Genomic DNA, 15948 nt, shown 5'->3' on the forward strand with positions numbered 1-15948 from the left:
TAGGTTCAGTTGTAAATAGCTATGAGTTTGTTGTTATTTTACTGTTCATATTTTTTATCTTCTTTTTCTTAGATAAGTCCCTTTAACATATCATATAATAAGGGTTTGATGATGACAAACTCCTTTAACTTGACCTTATCTGGGAAGCACTTTATCTGTCCTTTGTTGGGAACCACCCTGCCTGGTATCAGAAGCTGTAACCCCCACCAAGGCTAAGGCTGAGGGAACAACCTTGGACCATACGCCACCAAGGAGACAAAAGCTTATCTCTCTGGCAGGAGCGCCACTTCTGCTCCTTTTACTTCATCTATAACTGGCCCCCAATGCTTGGTTTGTTAGCCAATGATGGGTGAGGTTCCCGAAGGGGGGAACGATCTAAGACAGGCATGATCATGTGGGAGGCCCTCAAGGAAGGATTTTGGGGGCTACAGCAAAAGGGGGTGATGGACCCTCGCCCCTCGGCTTTGATAAAGCCTGAGTCCTCATTGTCTGTGACAAAATCTCCTAATCTCTTGGTTTCCTTAGTTCCCTGTTCCACCTAAGCCTGAAACAATGACAGGGTGGTGCCGCCCTGTGTTGGAAAGGGCGGGTTTCCCAGGTGATCAGGCCTAAGAAAGAATACGTAAAATCTTGTGAAAACTGCTTTGTTTAGAATGCTCTCAATTGAATGATAAGGGTCCAAGGAAGAAGTAAGTTTGTTCCCTAAAGTTTTTTACAGCTTTTTAACCCTGACTCAAAATAGGCCTTCAGACTTCCTTGTTACCTATTGTTTGATCCTTACTTCCCACCAATGAGTAATGAGCTTTACCTGAATTCTTATGCAAATGAACCCAATAAAAAGCCTGCTTGGGCAGGAGAACGAGGTGCTCTCCCTTAGGGGTGCTCTCCCCTAGGGAGGGTGGCCATGGCACTCCCCACTAGAGAGAGTGGCCATTCAGTCCCTATTTCCCCACAGGACCTGGTTGTCTCTGTGTATGTTTTTCTTGTGTTTCGACGAGCCATCCGCAGCATTCTGCGGTCACTGCCAGCTGGTTTTTAGGTTCAGTTGTGAATAGCTATGAGTTTGGTGACATTTTACTGTTCATATTTTTTATCTTCTTTTTCTTAGATAAGTCTCTTTAACGTATCATATAATAAGGGCTTGGTGATGACAAACTCCTTTAACTTGACCTTATCTGGGAAGCACTTTATCTGTCCTTCCATTCTAAATGATTGCTTTGCTGGATAGAGTAATCTTGGGTGTAGGTCCTTGCCTTTCATGACTTCGAATGCTTCTCTCCAGCCCCTTCTTGCCCGAAAGGTTTCTTTTGAGAAATCAGCTCATCGTCTTATGGGACTGCTTTGTAGATAACTCTCCCCTTTTCTTTTGCTTCTTTTAGGATTCTCTCCTTCTCTTTAATGTTAGGTAATTTAATTATGATGTGCCTTGGTTTGTTCCTCTTTGGGTCCAAGTTATTCGGGACTCTCTGAGATTCTTGGCCTTCCTGAAAGTCTATTTCCTTTGCCAGATTGGGGAAGTTCTCCTTTATTTTTTCAAATAACTTTTCAACTTCTTGCTCTTGTTTTTCTCCTTCTGGCACCCCTGTTATTTGGATGTTGGAACATTTAAAGATGTTCCAGAGGTTGCTAAGCCTCTCCTCATTTTTTTGAATTCTTGTTTTTCATTCTGTTCTGGTGGAATATTACTTTCTTCCTTTTGCTCCAAACTGTTGATCTGAGTCCTCGTTTCCTTCCCTTCACTGTTGGTTCCCTTTTATTTTCCCTTATTTCACTTTCATAGTCTTTACTTTTTCCTCTATTTTTCAACCATATTCAACCAATTCTGTGAGCATCCTGACTACAAGTGTTTTGAACTGTGCATCTGATAGGTTGGGTATCTCTTCATCACTTAGTTGTATTTTCTCTGGGGCTTTGATGTGTTCTTTCATTTGGGCCATTTTGTTTTGTCTTGTCTGCCTTGTAAGGGCAGAATCTTAGGTGTTTACCAGTGTGGGGCAACCCACATTACTGCATTGTGTTGCTGTATGTGGGGTAGGGGTCCGAGAAGGAACAGTGCCACTTGTTCTGCTGGTTTTCAGTCACTTCCGCCGCTACCCATAATCAAATTGGGTCCTTCTGGTGCTGATTCTCAGTGGGTGGGTGTGTGTATATTCTAGGACACTGTGGGTCTCTCCAACGAACTCTCCTGTGAGGTTGGAAGTTTCTTCTGCTGCTGCCCCACCCCCCGATGTTTTCAATCAGAGGCTTTGAGCCTTTATTTCCCCAAATTGGAACCCTGAGTTGTGTGGTCTATCTTGTTCCTCAGTTGTTCCTCCCTGTTTATCTGCATGTGAATGTGGGGCTACTCAGTCCATAAGCCACTACCTTGTCTGGTCCTCCAGCCACTGCCTTGCCCATCCCAGTCCTCCACCCGGCTGCCCGTCTCCACCCCTCTTACCAGTCTGCATGAATGTTTCTTCTCTAATTCCTTAGTTATCAGACTTCCATACAGTTTGATTTTCTGTCAGTTCTGGTGGGTTTTGTTTTTAATTTTGCTGTTGTCCTTCTTTTGGCTGTGTGAGAAGCCAGGTTATATCTACCTACGCCTCTATCTTGGCCAGAAGTTTTCTTTTCAGCACATTTTAAAGTTTTATTTCAAAAATAGTCTGCATCTTAAAGCAAAATGTGTGTGCTCCCCAGCCCTTGAGTTACAATATGGTTTTGGTTTTCTCAATCATAATACAATGTTTTTGGATGTGCTATTGCTACCCTCCCTGGGTCCACACATGCAAGTATGTAACCTGACTTTCCTGAGCTCATAGCAAGAACTCTCTCCTGAACCTCTTTGCTATTTTCTTATGAGAGGAGGTTCAGAGTGAGCATTATAACATGAGAAGAGATTCTCTCTTTTAGTCCTCTTATTTTTCAGTCAAGGCAACTGAGCCTAAAGAAGATATGAAACCCAGTTTTTGGGGGGGTTTTGTTTGTGTCTTGTTTTTACTGTACCCAATACTCAACTACTCCTCAAAGTTAAGAAACCTGTTTCTCCCCCCATCTTCCTGTTTGGATTGCTTCCTAACTGCATCATATGTCTGTGTGCACACATGGGTGTGTCTTAACTTAGGTACTTAAATATCACACGTCTTTTTCATGATTTAGAAATTGTGACTAATTGCCTTTTAAATGATAATCTTTCACTTAGCACCTCAATCGCTGGAGGAAGTGACTAATAGGTGATAGGACCTAGGGTGTTACAGTACTGTTGTGGTCACTTTGCACCTGTGTTTGAATGGAATTTCAAGGTCAGTGAATGTATTCACATATCTCTTGACTGCTTGCTTTACTCCCACTCCAGTCCTGTCTCCTGGGTCTTACTGTCACCTGTGCATTACTATCAGCTTGCCTTGGCTGCTGGAGTTTATTGTTTGAAGAACACTTTAAATGCTTACTCCACTGTAATATGCCCTGACAAGGACTGGACAAAAGCTTGAAGTTTCACCTAGTTCTGACTTTTTTTAGATGTGCGCCTCCTTCTCATTGGTTACTGTGCCTGCAGTCTGTCCTTTGATCAACCCTCACTGCCATCTTGCTTCATCTTTATTATACACAAAACCAGTCTTACCAACCACCTGTTGAAAACCCTGCAGCCTCCCTTTGCCTAGAGTAGGGATAGCAAATGGTTCTTTTCAGGTGCCAATTCCAGGTTTTTGGTGATGGCTGCTGAAGTGTGGGCTGTCTGAAGTTTAATAAAGTGCTATGATTTGTGATTTCTGACATGTGCAGGGAGAGGCAGTGAGAGCAGATGTGCCACTTCATCCAAGAGGATAAGGTGTGAACTTTTAAACATGGCACACAAGACCCTCTTTGTTTCTGCCTACCTGTCCAGAATCGTTTATCACTTCTCAGACTGCATCCTTCCTTAGTACCCTGCTTCCCCATCACCCTTGTCATCACACCAGTGTGACTTTGCATCTGTTGAACTTCTACCTGAAATCCCTTGCCTCTTGTTTCTCCATTGTTACCTCATCCTTCAACACTGGATTCAACACCTTTGAAGCTTCCTCAAATTTTTGCCCATTAGCCAGACCTCACAAAATCATTTTCTTCTTTCTCTAGTTTTGCATTGCATTCTGTATATATATAGTAATATTGACACATTATATTATAATCATTTAATTATATGTCTGCTCTCCTACTAGATTACTTGATAGAAAAGTCAATATTGACTGAGATCCTTCAACATTTTAGACACACTGGGAGGTACTGCCAATCCAGGAAGCCCAGTGGAGTAGAAAGAGGGTGGGGTTTTGAAGCTGACTTTCTGATAATTACCAATGGAGAAGATATATCATTTCTCTGAGTCTCAGGCTATTCATATTGTAAATTGGGAATAATAATGATATGCCAGACTGTTTAGAAATAGTATTTCTAAAATGTTAGCATATTCTTCAATAAATGGAAACTATTATTGCTTATATGGTTTATCTTTAGACTAATTCTGTGATGTGAAGGAAGATTTAATTTAATTTATTTATTTTAAAAAATTTTGTCTTCTTTTTTTAATTGTTATTCAAGTAGAGTTGTCTCCATTTTCACCAAACCACTTCCCCCGCCCCAGCCATCCCTATATCCCACCCTCGATCCTACCCACCTTTTTTTCATCCATATGTCCTGTATACATGTTCCATGACGGCCCTTTCCCTTTTCCCACCATTATTCCCACTCCTCTCCATTGTGGTTATTGAAGTTTCTTCTTCATTTCAGTGTCTCTGGTTATATTTTGCTTGTTTGTTTGTGTTGTTGATTAGGCTTCACTTATAGGTGAGATCATACAGGTGTCTTTCACTGTCTGGCTTACTTCACTTAGGATAATGCTCTCCAGATCCCTTGCTCTAGGGGCCATATCCATGAAAATATTGCTGCATGGAATACCTGAGGTTTTGCTGCCTATGTTCTCTCCTAGGACTTTCATGGAGTTGCGACTTATATTTAAGTCTTTTATCCATCTTGAGTTTATCTTTGTGTATGGTGTACATTGGTGGTCGAGTTTCTTTTTCTCTTTTTGTGCATGTAGCTGTTCATATCTGCCTACACTATTTGTTGAAGAGGCTTCTTTTTTTGCTTCATTTTATGTTCTGACCTCTTTGTTGAATATTAATTAACCATAGAAACTTAGGTTTATTTCTAGGCTCTCAATTCTGTTCCATTGATCCATGTACCTGTTCTTTTGCCAGTAACAGACTGTTCTGAATACTGTGGCCTTGTAATATAGTTTGATCTCAAGTATTGTGATCCCTCCTACTTTGATCTTCTTTCTAAAATTGCTGTGGCTATTCAGAGTCATTTATAGTTCCATATACATTTTTGAAATGTTTATTGTATATCTGTGAAATATGTCATTGGTATTTTAATAGGGATTACATTGAATCTATAAATTGCTTTGGGTAATATGGACATTTTGATGATGGTAATTCTTCCAACCCATGAACACAATACATTCTGCCATTTCTTTGTGTCTTCCTTAATATTTTTATTCAGGGTTGTGTAGTTTTCTGAGTATAGTTCTTTTACCTCCTTGGTTAGGTTTATTCCTAGGTACTTTATTTTCCTTGTTGCTATATCAAATGGGATTTTTTCCCTATCTGTTTCTGATATTTTATTATTGGTGTACAAAAGTGCCTTCAATTTCTAAATGTTGACTTTGTACACCACTGCTTTGACAAATTCACTTATTAGGTTGAGTAGTTTTTTGGTGGAGTCTATAGGATTTTCTCTGTGCACTATCATGCCCTCACAAACAATGACAATGTGGCTTCCTCCTTTCCAATTTGGATGCCTTTTATTTCCTTTTCTTGTCTGATCACTGTGGCTAGGACTTCCAATAATGTGTTGAATAGAAATAGTGAAAGCGAACATCCTTGTCTTGTTTCTCATCTTAGTGGGAAAGCTTTTAGTTTTTGCCCAGTGAGGATGATGGTGGCTGTAGGTTTCTAATATGTGGCCTTTATTATATTGAAGTATGATCCCTGTATTCCCACTTTGCTGAGTGTTTTTCTCAGAAGTAGGTGCTGTACCTTTGTTTATGTGATGTCTTACATTTATTGATTTGAGAATATGTACCATCTTTGCATCCCTGGGATGAACCCCACTTGATCATTGTATATGATCTTTTTAATGTATTGTTGGATGCAGTTTGTCAATACTTTGTTGAGGATATTAGCATATGCGTTCATCAGTGATGAACTGATGGTATTGGTATTGGCATGTAGTGTTCTGTTTTTGTTGTTATCTGGTTTTGGAGTCAGGATGATGCTGTCCTCATATAAAGATTTTGGGAGTGTTCCCTATTCTTGGATTTTGGGGAATAATTTGAGAAGGATAGGGGTTAGTTCTTCCTTAAATGTTTTGTGAAATTCTCTGGTGAAGCCGTCTGATTCAGGGCTTTTGTGTACCAGTAGTGTTTGATTACTGCTTCAATTTCAGTAGCTGTTATTGGTCTGTTCAGGCTTTGCTTCTTTGATGCAGACACTGGCCCACAGTGTCTGAGGCATTACGGATAAGATGAAATAAATTCACACGGACTACCGAGTCCTGTGGAGGAAAAGGGACAGCTTGACTTCTCTCTCTCAAGGGGAGAGCAAGCCTCAGAGCACCTTAGCTACCCTCTCAAGAGGAGAGTGCCTGCCCCGACCCTTGCCTTGAATGGCTTTTATTGGATTCAATTTGCATAGGAATACAGGGTGTATATGTAAAGCTCATTAATCATTATCAGGCAGTAAGGATCAAACAACAGATAACATACAAAGAACTCTGAGGGCCTATTTTGAGTCAGGTTCAGATGGCTAAATGTCTATAAAACTTTGGGGAACAAACTTCCTGCCTGGACCCTTATCATTTAATTGAGACTATTCTAAACAAAGCAGGTTTCACAGGATTTTACATATTCTTTCTTAGGCCTGATTGTCCTAGGGAATCCACCCTTTCCAGCACAAGGCTGTACCTACCACTGGCATTGTTTCAGGCTTAAGGCATTGTTTCAGGCTTAAGGCATTGTTTCAGGCTTAGGTCAGGCAGGGGAAATAAGGCAGCCAAGAGATTAGAAGACTTCTTGCAGACAGAATGAGGACTCAAGCTATGTCAAAGCCAAGGGGCGAGGGTCCATCACCCCTTTTCTGTAGCTCCCAAGTCCTTCCCTGGGGGCCCCCATGATCATGCCTGTCTTAGATCATCCCTCCTTTGAGGAATCTTACCTATCATTGGCTAACCGATCAAGCATTGGGGGCCAGGCAGAGTGAAGTAAAAGGAACAGAGGCAGTGCCCCTGCCAGGGAGATAAGCTTTGTCTTCTTAGTGGCTTACGGTACACTCACTCAGCCTTAGCCATGGGGGTGGGGGGCGGCGGTTATAGCTCCTGAAACCAGGCAGGGCAGTTCCCAATACTTCATTCAGTTTTGGAAGATTATGTTTCTAGAAATTTGTCCATTTCACCCAGGTTTTCAAATTTCTTGGCATATAGATGTTTGTAGTAATTTCTTACAGTCCTTTGTGTTTCTTTGGTATCAGTTGTAGCCTCTCCTGTTTCACTTCTGATTTTATTTATTTGGGCCTTCTTTCTCTTCTTCTTGATGAGCATGCTTAAAGGCTTGTTAATTCTGTTTATCTTTTCAAAGAACCAGCTCCTGTATTTTTAATCCTTTGAATTTTTCTTTTATTCTCTATGTCATTTAATTATGTGCTGATCTTGATTGTTTCCTTTCTTGTACTCGCTCAGGGCTTTTTTTGGTGGTGGTTCTTTCAGTTCTTATAGATGTAGGGTAAGGTTGTTTTTCTGAAATGTTTGTAACTTTTTAGGTAGGCCTGTATTGCTGTGAACTTCCATCTCAGGACTGCCTTTGCTGGGTCCTGTAAGTTTTGTACTGTTGTGTGTTCATTTTCTTTTGTTTCCAGAAACTTTTTTATTTCTTACTTGATTTAATTGTTCACCCATCCATTGTTTAACATGCTCTTCAGTCTCCATGAATTTGAATGTTTTTGAGTTTTTCCAATGAGCTTGGTTTCTAGTTTCAAGCCCTTGTAAATATGAGAAAATGCTTGATATACTTCAGTTTTCTTGAATTTTTTGAGGCTTGTTTTGTGTCCTATCATATGGACTATCTTGAAAATGTTCCATGTACATTTTAATAGAAGAGTTTCCATGTGCATTTCAAAAGAAAGTATTTTTCTTCTTAGAGATGAAAGGTTTTGTATGTATAAATTAAGTTCATTTGATCTAGGGCTTCATTCAATGCTGTCATGTCCTTGTTGATTTTTTGTTTGTAAGATCTACCCATTGGTGACAGTGGAGTGTTAAAATCCCCTACTATAAGTATGCTTCTGTCTGTATCTTTCTTGAAGTCCTTCAAGATTTTCCTTATATATTTGGGTGATTCTATGTTGGGGGCATATGTGTTTACAATATTTGTCTTCTTGATGGATTCTTCCCTTTAATATTATGAAGACTCCTTCTGTGTCTCTTTTCATGGCCTTTGTTTTGAAGTCTATTTTGTGTGATACAAGTATTGATACCCTAGCTTTTTTTCCTGTCCATTAGCTTGAAATATTTTCTCCAACCCTTCACTTTCAGTCTGTGTAGGTCTTTTTTTCTGAGGTGGGTCTCTTGCAGGCAGCATATGTGAGGGTCATGATATCTATCCATTCAGATAGCCAGTGTCTTTTTTTTTTAAGATGTTGGCTATATACAACTAGTTTTAAAGATTTTATTTATTTATTTTTAGAGAGGGAAGGGAGGGAGAAAGAGAGAGAGAGAGAGAAACATCAATGTGCGGTTGCTGGGGGCCATGGCCTGCAACCCAGGCATGTGCCCTGACTGGGTATCAAACCTGCGATGCTTTGGTTCGCAGCCCACGCTCAATCCACTGAGCTATGCCAGCCAGGGCACCAGTGTCTTTTAATTGAAGCATTTAATCAATTTACACTTAAGCTTATTTTTTATAGATAGTTACTTGTATTTCCACATTGTACCTGTGTTCCCCTCTTCTTTTTTTCCTCTTTTTAAAGCAGTCCCTGTAGCATCTCTTGCAGTGCTGGTTTGCTGGAGTTGTAATCTTTTAGTGTACTTTTGTGTGGGAAACTCCTTATTTCACTTCCATTTTATGGGAACCTTGCTGGGTAGAGTAGTCTTTGTTGCACGCATTTGCTTTTCATTACTTGGAGTATTTATTGCCATTTTTTTTCTGGGTTGTTGTGTTTCTGTTGAGAAATCAGCTGCTAGCTTAATCAGATCTCCTTATATGTCACTTGCTATTTCTCCCTTGTTGCCTTTAAGATTCTCTCTTTGTTTTGAAATTTGGTGTTTTAATTCTGATGTGTCTTGGAGGGGGCCTCTTTGGGTTTATTTTGTTTGGGACTCTCTGTGCTTCCTGAACATTTGTGCCTTTTCCCCTCTACAGGTTTGGGAAGTTTTCTGTCATTATATTTTCAAACAAGCATTCTATTCCGTTCTCCTTTTCTTCTTCTGGTATTTCTATGATTTGAATGTTGTTGTGCTTCATGTTGTCCTGAAGTTCTCTTAAGCCATCCTCATATTTTTTGAGTCCTCTTTGTGCTGCTGCTCTACTTGGGCATTTCTTCCTGCCTTGTCTACCAGTTCACTAATTTGATCCACTGCTTCATCCAGCCTACTTGTGATTCCTTCTAGTGTATTTTATATTTTAGAAATTGTATTCTCCATTTCTTCCTGGTTCTTGTTTCTATTTCCTTTTTCATGCTGTTGTAGTTCCCACTCAGTTCCTGGTAGTTGTTGCTGAGTTCCTTGAGCATACTTATACCCATTTTTTTTAATTCTGTGTCTGATAGACTGCTTGCCTCCATTTCATTTACCTCTTTTCCTGGAGATTCTTACATTCTTTTCAGTTGGGGGTTCTTTCTATGTCTCCCCATTTTAAGTGAATAATTTTCTTTGTTTCTGGGTTTCTGGGAACTCTGCTTTGCCAGCTTCCTTCATGGAGTGATCTTCTGTGGTAGGGGTTCTGTGGGACTCTGGTGTGGTCTCTTTGATCTCTTTGTCTGGATGCTCTACGGTTGCCCTTTCTTTTGTTTGTGTGGGCTCTCTTATACTTGGGCTGTACCTGTTGGTAGCTTCTTTGTTGCAGGGTTCTCCCCTCCACTGTATTTACTGTTAATCATAACTCCCACCTTGTCTTGTATGGTGTTGCACAGGTGTTGGTTAACAAAGCAGTATTACCAGACAACCATACACCAGCAAAGAATCCCCCTACCACATCAGCAATTGAACCAAGGTTTATAAAGGTGAAGAGAGATTGCAGATATTATAAGATATGACAAAAGGAATATAAGCTGACTAAAAGAGGGGGAAATGTTGTTGAGTGGTAAGAGGGAGGAGAATTGGTAGGAGCTGGGATAGAACCAAGGTAAAGAAAGGGAAAGAATAAAGTTTAAAATGTAAGTGAAACACAAAAGAGTGATGGGAATTATGGAGCACAAAAAGGGATGAGTATACTATGAGGTCTGAAGTAAAATTGAAAAGGTACTGGACCAACGGTAACAAAATTGCAGAAAAGCTACAGTGAGGTCTATAGTAACGACAGCTGAATGAGGATTAATAAAGGTGGAACAGGAATGAGAATATTGCACAAAAGCAAAAAGTGAATATGATATGCCTACAGTAAAGAAAAATGATTTTTGAGAGGGTGGGGGAAGTTAACTAATAAGGGTAAGGAGAAGCCCTGGCTGGTGTGGCTCAGTGGATTGAGTGCTGACCTGCAAACCAAAGGTTGCTTGTTCGATTCCCAGTCAGGGCACATGCCTGGGTTGCAGTCCAGGTCCCCAATAGGGGGTGTAAGAGAGGCAACCACACATTGATGTTTCTCTCCCTCTCTTTTTCCTGTCCTTTCCCCCTGTCTAAAAATAAGTAAATAAAATCTTAAAAAAAAAAAAGTAAGGAGTAAAGCCCAGGTTGAGAGAGAGGAAAACAGAGAGAGGCAACATTGAACTAAAATTCCTTACTCAATTTATCAGGGGCAGGGGGAAGAAGAAATGAAGTAAGACGGCAGGAAGGTATTCTATGGGATTTGAAGTACAAACAGTGAGCAAATAGGAGTTCTTTTGGAAAAGAGCAAACACCGTGTTATTTTACCCAGCTAGCCACAGTTTATAAAAAGTGGAAAAGAAAGAAGATTCTTATTAGAAGGGAAAAAGAATGTGAGCTGACATACGAAAGAACACATATAAGCAAGAAACCAAAATAGAACAACAAAAACAGCTAAATAAACGGAAGAAGAAAGAATTTTTTTTAAAAAAATCATGCAAGTTCTGATGAAGAACAGAGTGAAATTTGTCTCAGCTGCTGGTTTCTCAGCTTCTGGCTTCTTTCTGGATTTGTCTCTGTGTCTGGTTTTCTTTTAGCTGCAGGACTTTTTGTCTTACTCTTGAAAAAAAGAAAGAAAAAAAAAAGCCTCCTGCTGATTGTTAAGCCTTCCCAGTTGGTTTTGCAGATCTTCCCGGCTCCTGCAGGCAATTGGTGGCTGGGTTCTGTTTTTCCCTTCCTGTGGTTTACAAGGATAGGGGCTCTGTCTGGGCTACAATAATCACAGGTGCCCAGTTTCCATCCCACACGCTCAGAGCACTGTGCAGTCTGCTCTCTCCATCCTGAGCAGTTGTGCCAGGCTGGCACTGATAAGCTACCTCATTTTGAACTCTTTTGATCAATCTGTGAGGTGCACTGTGTGGGAGCAAATTGTGCCCACACTCCTCCCTCTTTGTTGGCTGGACCGCTGTGCGGGAGAGGTCCCTACATGGGACCTCAGTTCCCCTTTTGAAAAAAGTCTTTTTGGGGGCCACTGCCTGGCTTTTCACACACTCCAACTCTTTGGCAAGTCTAGAGTTTATCTGAGTCATGGCCAGTTGCAGCCCACCTTCTTTCCCAGCTCCAGGTGCCATCAGGATCTCCCAAATTCTCTGGCACTGCCCCAGCCAGTGATGGTCTCCCTAGCCTGGGTACCTCGCTGGCCTATGTGCTTGTTGCCTTTTCACCCCCAGCAACTTTATTTGTTCAGGTCTCCCCTGGTGTGGGTCTGGGACTTCCCCACCCTGAGAGGGGAGGGAGCCCCTAGGCTGCTATCCCTGACCCAGCTCTCCTCCAGTGCCCCTGTGGCAGTTGCAGTCTCTGTGCCAGGCCCAGGGACCTTCTCCTTGTCCCGATCCCCTGCCCCCTTACATCCTGTTTTGAAGCATCCACTGCACACTTTGGCTTCCAAACTTCTATCAGGTAAGATTCTGTTGGCTGTTCACTTTGTTTTTCAGAAGATTGACTAAGTGTCCTAGTTTGGGTGCATGAGCAAGTAGGCTCAGCTCCCACCCACATTGCTACCATCTTCTCCATGCCCCCAACAACAATTTTTATTGCTAATTATTTAAATTCCTCTTACTGTCATGAACTTATTTAAGATATGACTTTGCCCCTATTGGTCAAGCACAGTATTTCTTCCCAATTCTGTTTTAATAAAAGTTTGATATTATGGAAAATAATATTGTCTTTGGCTGGCAGTGTTCAACAGGAGTTGGTAGATATTTTAATTCTTCAAATGATGATACTTTTGCCCCAAGTTTATGCATGAAAAGAGTGAAAATTAAATCAATATTTATAAATATCCTGTACAATTCTGGTTTTATTTTGTTTCTTAATGTCTTTTTTAGGCTACTCTCTAACAGTAAAGCACCAATAATTTGTTTTGCAGAATCCTTGCAGCCCTTCTTGGAAGCCTGTAGCAACAATTTATTTTTTCGTACTTGCTCTGTGCTGCTTCGGACCCCTAAGCTTGATCTCCAAATACTAGAAAAGCTCAGTATTATTCTACAGAAACTTTCAAAAATCAAGTAAGAATTTTTAATTTCTAACATTTTTTATTCACAGATATCTTATTGTGATCATTTAGACCTTTCTGCATTCTATACTAGTCTAACTTTGATTATTAAATCAAAATTTTCAATAAACATATAGAAAATTAAGATTCATAAATATTAATATTTATCTAACACCATATACTTATTGAAACAATAGAATTAGAATTTTGGTCTTAGAATATCTTAGTCTTTTTACTAAATGAACTTTAAATGCCACAAACAGAATATGTAAAACGAGCAATTTTTAGGAACCAAGTGATAGTGTCAGAACAAATTATTGCACGTTGGTATTTTGTACTACTGCGGGTGAAAATAAAAAAAGATAATAAAAGTATATTTTTCAGGTTCTTATTGATGTACTATGCTTAGGGAATGAGAAAGAAGCAGGCAGAAAAGATTTAAAATATGTTAGTAGAGATTTAAAAATTAGTTCATGTTAGGAAATTATTATGGACTCACTACTGCCACTAATTTGTATTTCATTGTAAGAATTGTGAGCTTTTTATATTTCCTCTTCTTTTCTCTTATGCCAACAGTGGTATAATCGTTTTTAAAATTATAAATAAAGTACTAAGCTATATTTTGTTAGAATCTTTGTATAATCCAATGTTTCTTTTGAGGCAAATTAGAACACTTTATTAGTAACAGTAAAATTGTGGTTTTGGTTCAGCTGTTCTACACCCTCCCTTTCTCATCATCCATGATTTCCATCGTAGTGAACTTAGGTATTTTACCAGACCTTACTGTGCTTGAGTAGTAAATGTAATGCATCTTAAAATTATTTGCAGATGTATGATAATGGGCCCATATGTTCTATTTGGTGCCTAGCACACCACACCACACCTCAGTAAATTATTAGTTATCAAATTATAACCTCATACTCAATTCATCAAATTACTGGTTTTCATCTGGTATCAATTACACTTTCCAAATCATTGTCTTTCTTTTCTTGAAGACTGAGTGTAATATGAGTGCATTGATTTATAATCAGTACATTCTCAGTAAGACCTGCTATAGTTTAACTGTAGTGTCAGAAAGCTACAATTACATTACTTAGGTTTAATTCTTTCTTAGCTATTAAATCATGTTTTTTTTCCAAGTAGTAGTTACAAAGTACAAGTATATACTTCTGCCAAAGCGTTTTACTATCTGTGATATCTTTTATAGTTTTTGTTTATTTCAGACTTGAAGTTAATCAGAATAGAACTTCAATGAGAGAGTTGAGAATAGTTGATGCTCAAGCAATTTTGCTTGAAGTAACTATTTAAAACCACAAAGATGAAATTACTTTGTATCAAGTGGATGGTTATTATATTCAATAACTTCTCACAAGGTATAAGTATATGTAGATAGGAAATATTAAATATATAATCAGATATAATTTTAACTAATTGATAACAAAGTTACTGACTCATTAGTAGAAAGAGAATGGTTGAAAAGGTATTTTGGAGGAAAGGCAAAAGGTAAACCAGTATTCTACTACTTTAAAAAGCCCATCTTACTTAACATAAGATAATCAAGTATTTGACTCTTTTGAGTGGTTAGAAAAAAGTAATTCTCAAGTGTAGTGATAGTGAATAGGGTGCATTTATTTTTTCTTTGAATGCATTTTCACTTAATCTCATAAACCCATTTTGTTTGTCTTGGCATGGTAATTCTTTAATTCTGTATTTTCTTCACTATATTTAAAACACGCCATTTTTTCACATTTATACATTATCTCTCAATGTCATTACAGATGAATTCTGTAAGTGGGTGTAATTAAATTAATATATTCATTCTCTTACAGGAGTAATAAAAAGTTCTTTGAACTTTTTACAATTCATCTGATGCTTCAGGAAATACAAAGAACCACACATCCAGAGCATGCCTTTCTCTGTATTAATTTAAATTCAACTCTGTTTAATTTGGGTTTAACGAAATACAATTCCCTGGCCTCCAATGGAAGCCATTAGACAGGCTTTATTATTATTTCATATATATTACATATGTGTTGCTTATTTGTAAGATTGCAAAAATCATCAAACTAAAAGTGTACCAAGTGAAGTTTTCAGTAGCATCATTTATCATGAAAAATAAAGTAAAAATTTTTTTAACTTTAAAAATAAAATCTATAGAAGCTCTGAAATTTATGGAATGTTATAGTTCAACTAAGGCAGTACTAATGTGCAAAATAGAATTTCCAGAATTAATAACACTGGGGTTATTTTTTGTAACTGCTTTAGAAAAGTTCTTAAAAATTATGTGATTATTTGGAATAAAACTGGTGTTTATGTTGAACAGCGTTAAATCATGTTGCCATTCTGTTTTCTTAATCTATTAGAAATCACCCTGAACAGTGTGGATCAGTTGGCTGGGCATTGTCCTGAAAAGCAAAAGGTCACTAGTTCAATTCCCTGTCAGGCACATGCCTAGGTTATGGGTTTGGTCCTCAGCCAGGGCTCATATGAGAGGCAACTGATTGATATTTCTTGCTCACATTGATTTTTCATTCCCTCTTTCTCCCTTCCTTCCCCTCTCTCTAAAAAATAAATAAAATCTTTAAAAATAGACATTAGAAATTTCTCCTTTTGGAAACAAAGGTGCATAATTTTTAACTACTATCTTCATATTAAAACTTTTCTATATATTCTATATTCTATATTCTATAATTGTATTATATAATTGTATATAATTGTATCATATTACATAATTGTAATACAATATATTATATATATTGTAGATTCCAAAATACTGATATTTTATTGTGCTGTTCATGGAGCATATTGGCAAAAGATTTTTTTATTTTTTTCTAGTTTTATTTTTCCAGAGTAATTTTTTATCAAAACATGTATGCACAAAATAAAAAAAAAATTTAACTGAAAAATAAAAATTTCATAATTCCAACACCAACATCCAGAGATATCTCCTGCTATAGCCAAAGATGAATGGAGTACCCAGAAACAAAACTATTCTATCACTGATACCTCAGAAAATAGAATAAGTGTTAACAGAAGAAAAGACTAGTTTTCTCAGAACACAGAATACCTAGAGGTGGTATCAGTAAGAG

The 15948-nt window shown here is 38.4% G+C and overlaps 1 protein-coding gene across 13 annotated transcripts in view; it reads left to right on the top strand.

Annotated features, from left to right (window-relative positions):
* The window catches only part of CCDC138 (coiled-coil domain containing 138), a 142497-nt gene extending 127308 nt beyond the window's left edge, over nucleotides 1–15189 (top strand). For all 13 annotated transcript variants that reach the window (XM_045835217.1, XM_045835230.1, XM_045835225.1 and 10 more), the window contains 2 exons: nucleotides 12734–12872; nucleotides 14689–15189. In XM_045835217.1, coding sequence (XP_045691173.1) covers nucleotides 12734–12872; nucleotides 14689–14854 — 305 coding nt within the window. In that variant the 3' untranslated portion in view covers nucleotides 14855–15189. The remainder of the gene's footprint in view (nucleotides 1–12733; nucleotides 12873–14688) is intronic.
* The last annotated feature ends 759 nt before the right edge of the window (nucleotides 15190–15948 follow it).

Source organism: Phyllostomus hastatus, unplaced genomic scaffold, assembly GCF_019186645.2.
Source record: "Phyllostomus hastatus isolate PE091 unplaced genomic scaffold, TTU_PhHast_1.1 phas_contig_2, whole genome shotgun sequence".
In the NCBI taxonomy this organism is placed as follows: Eukaryota; Metazoa; Chordata; class Mammalia; order Chiroptera; family Phyllostomidae; genus Phyllostomus; species Phyllostomus hastatus.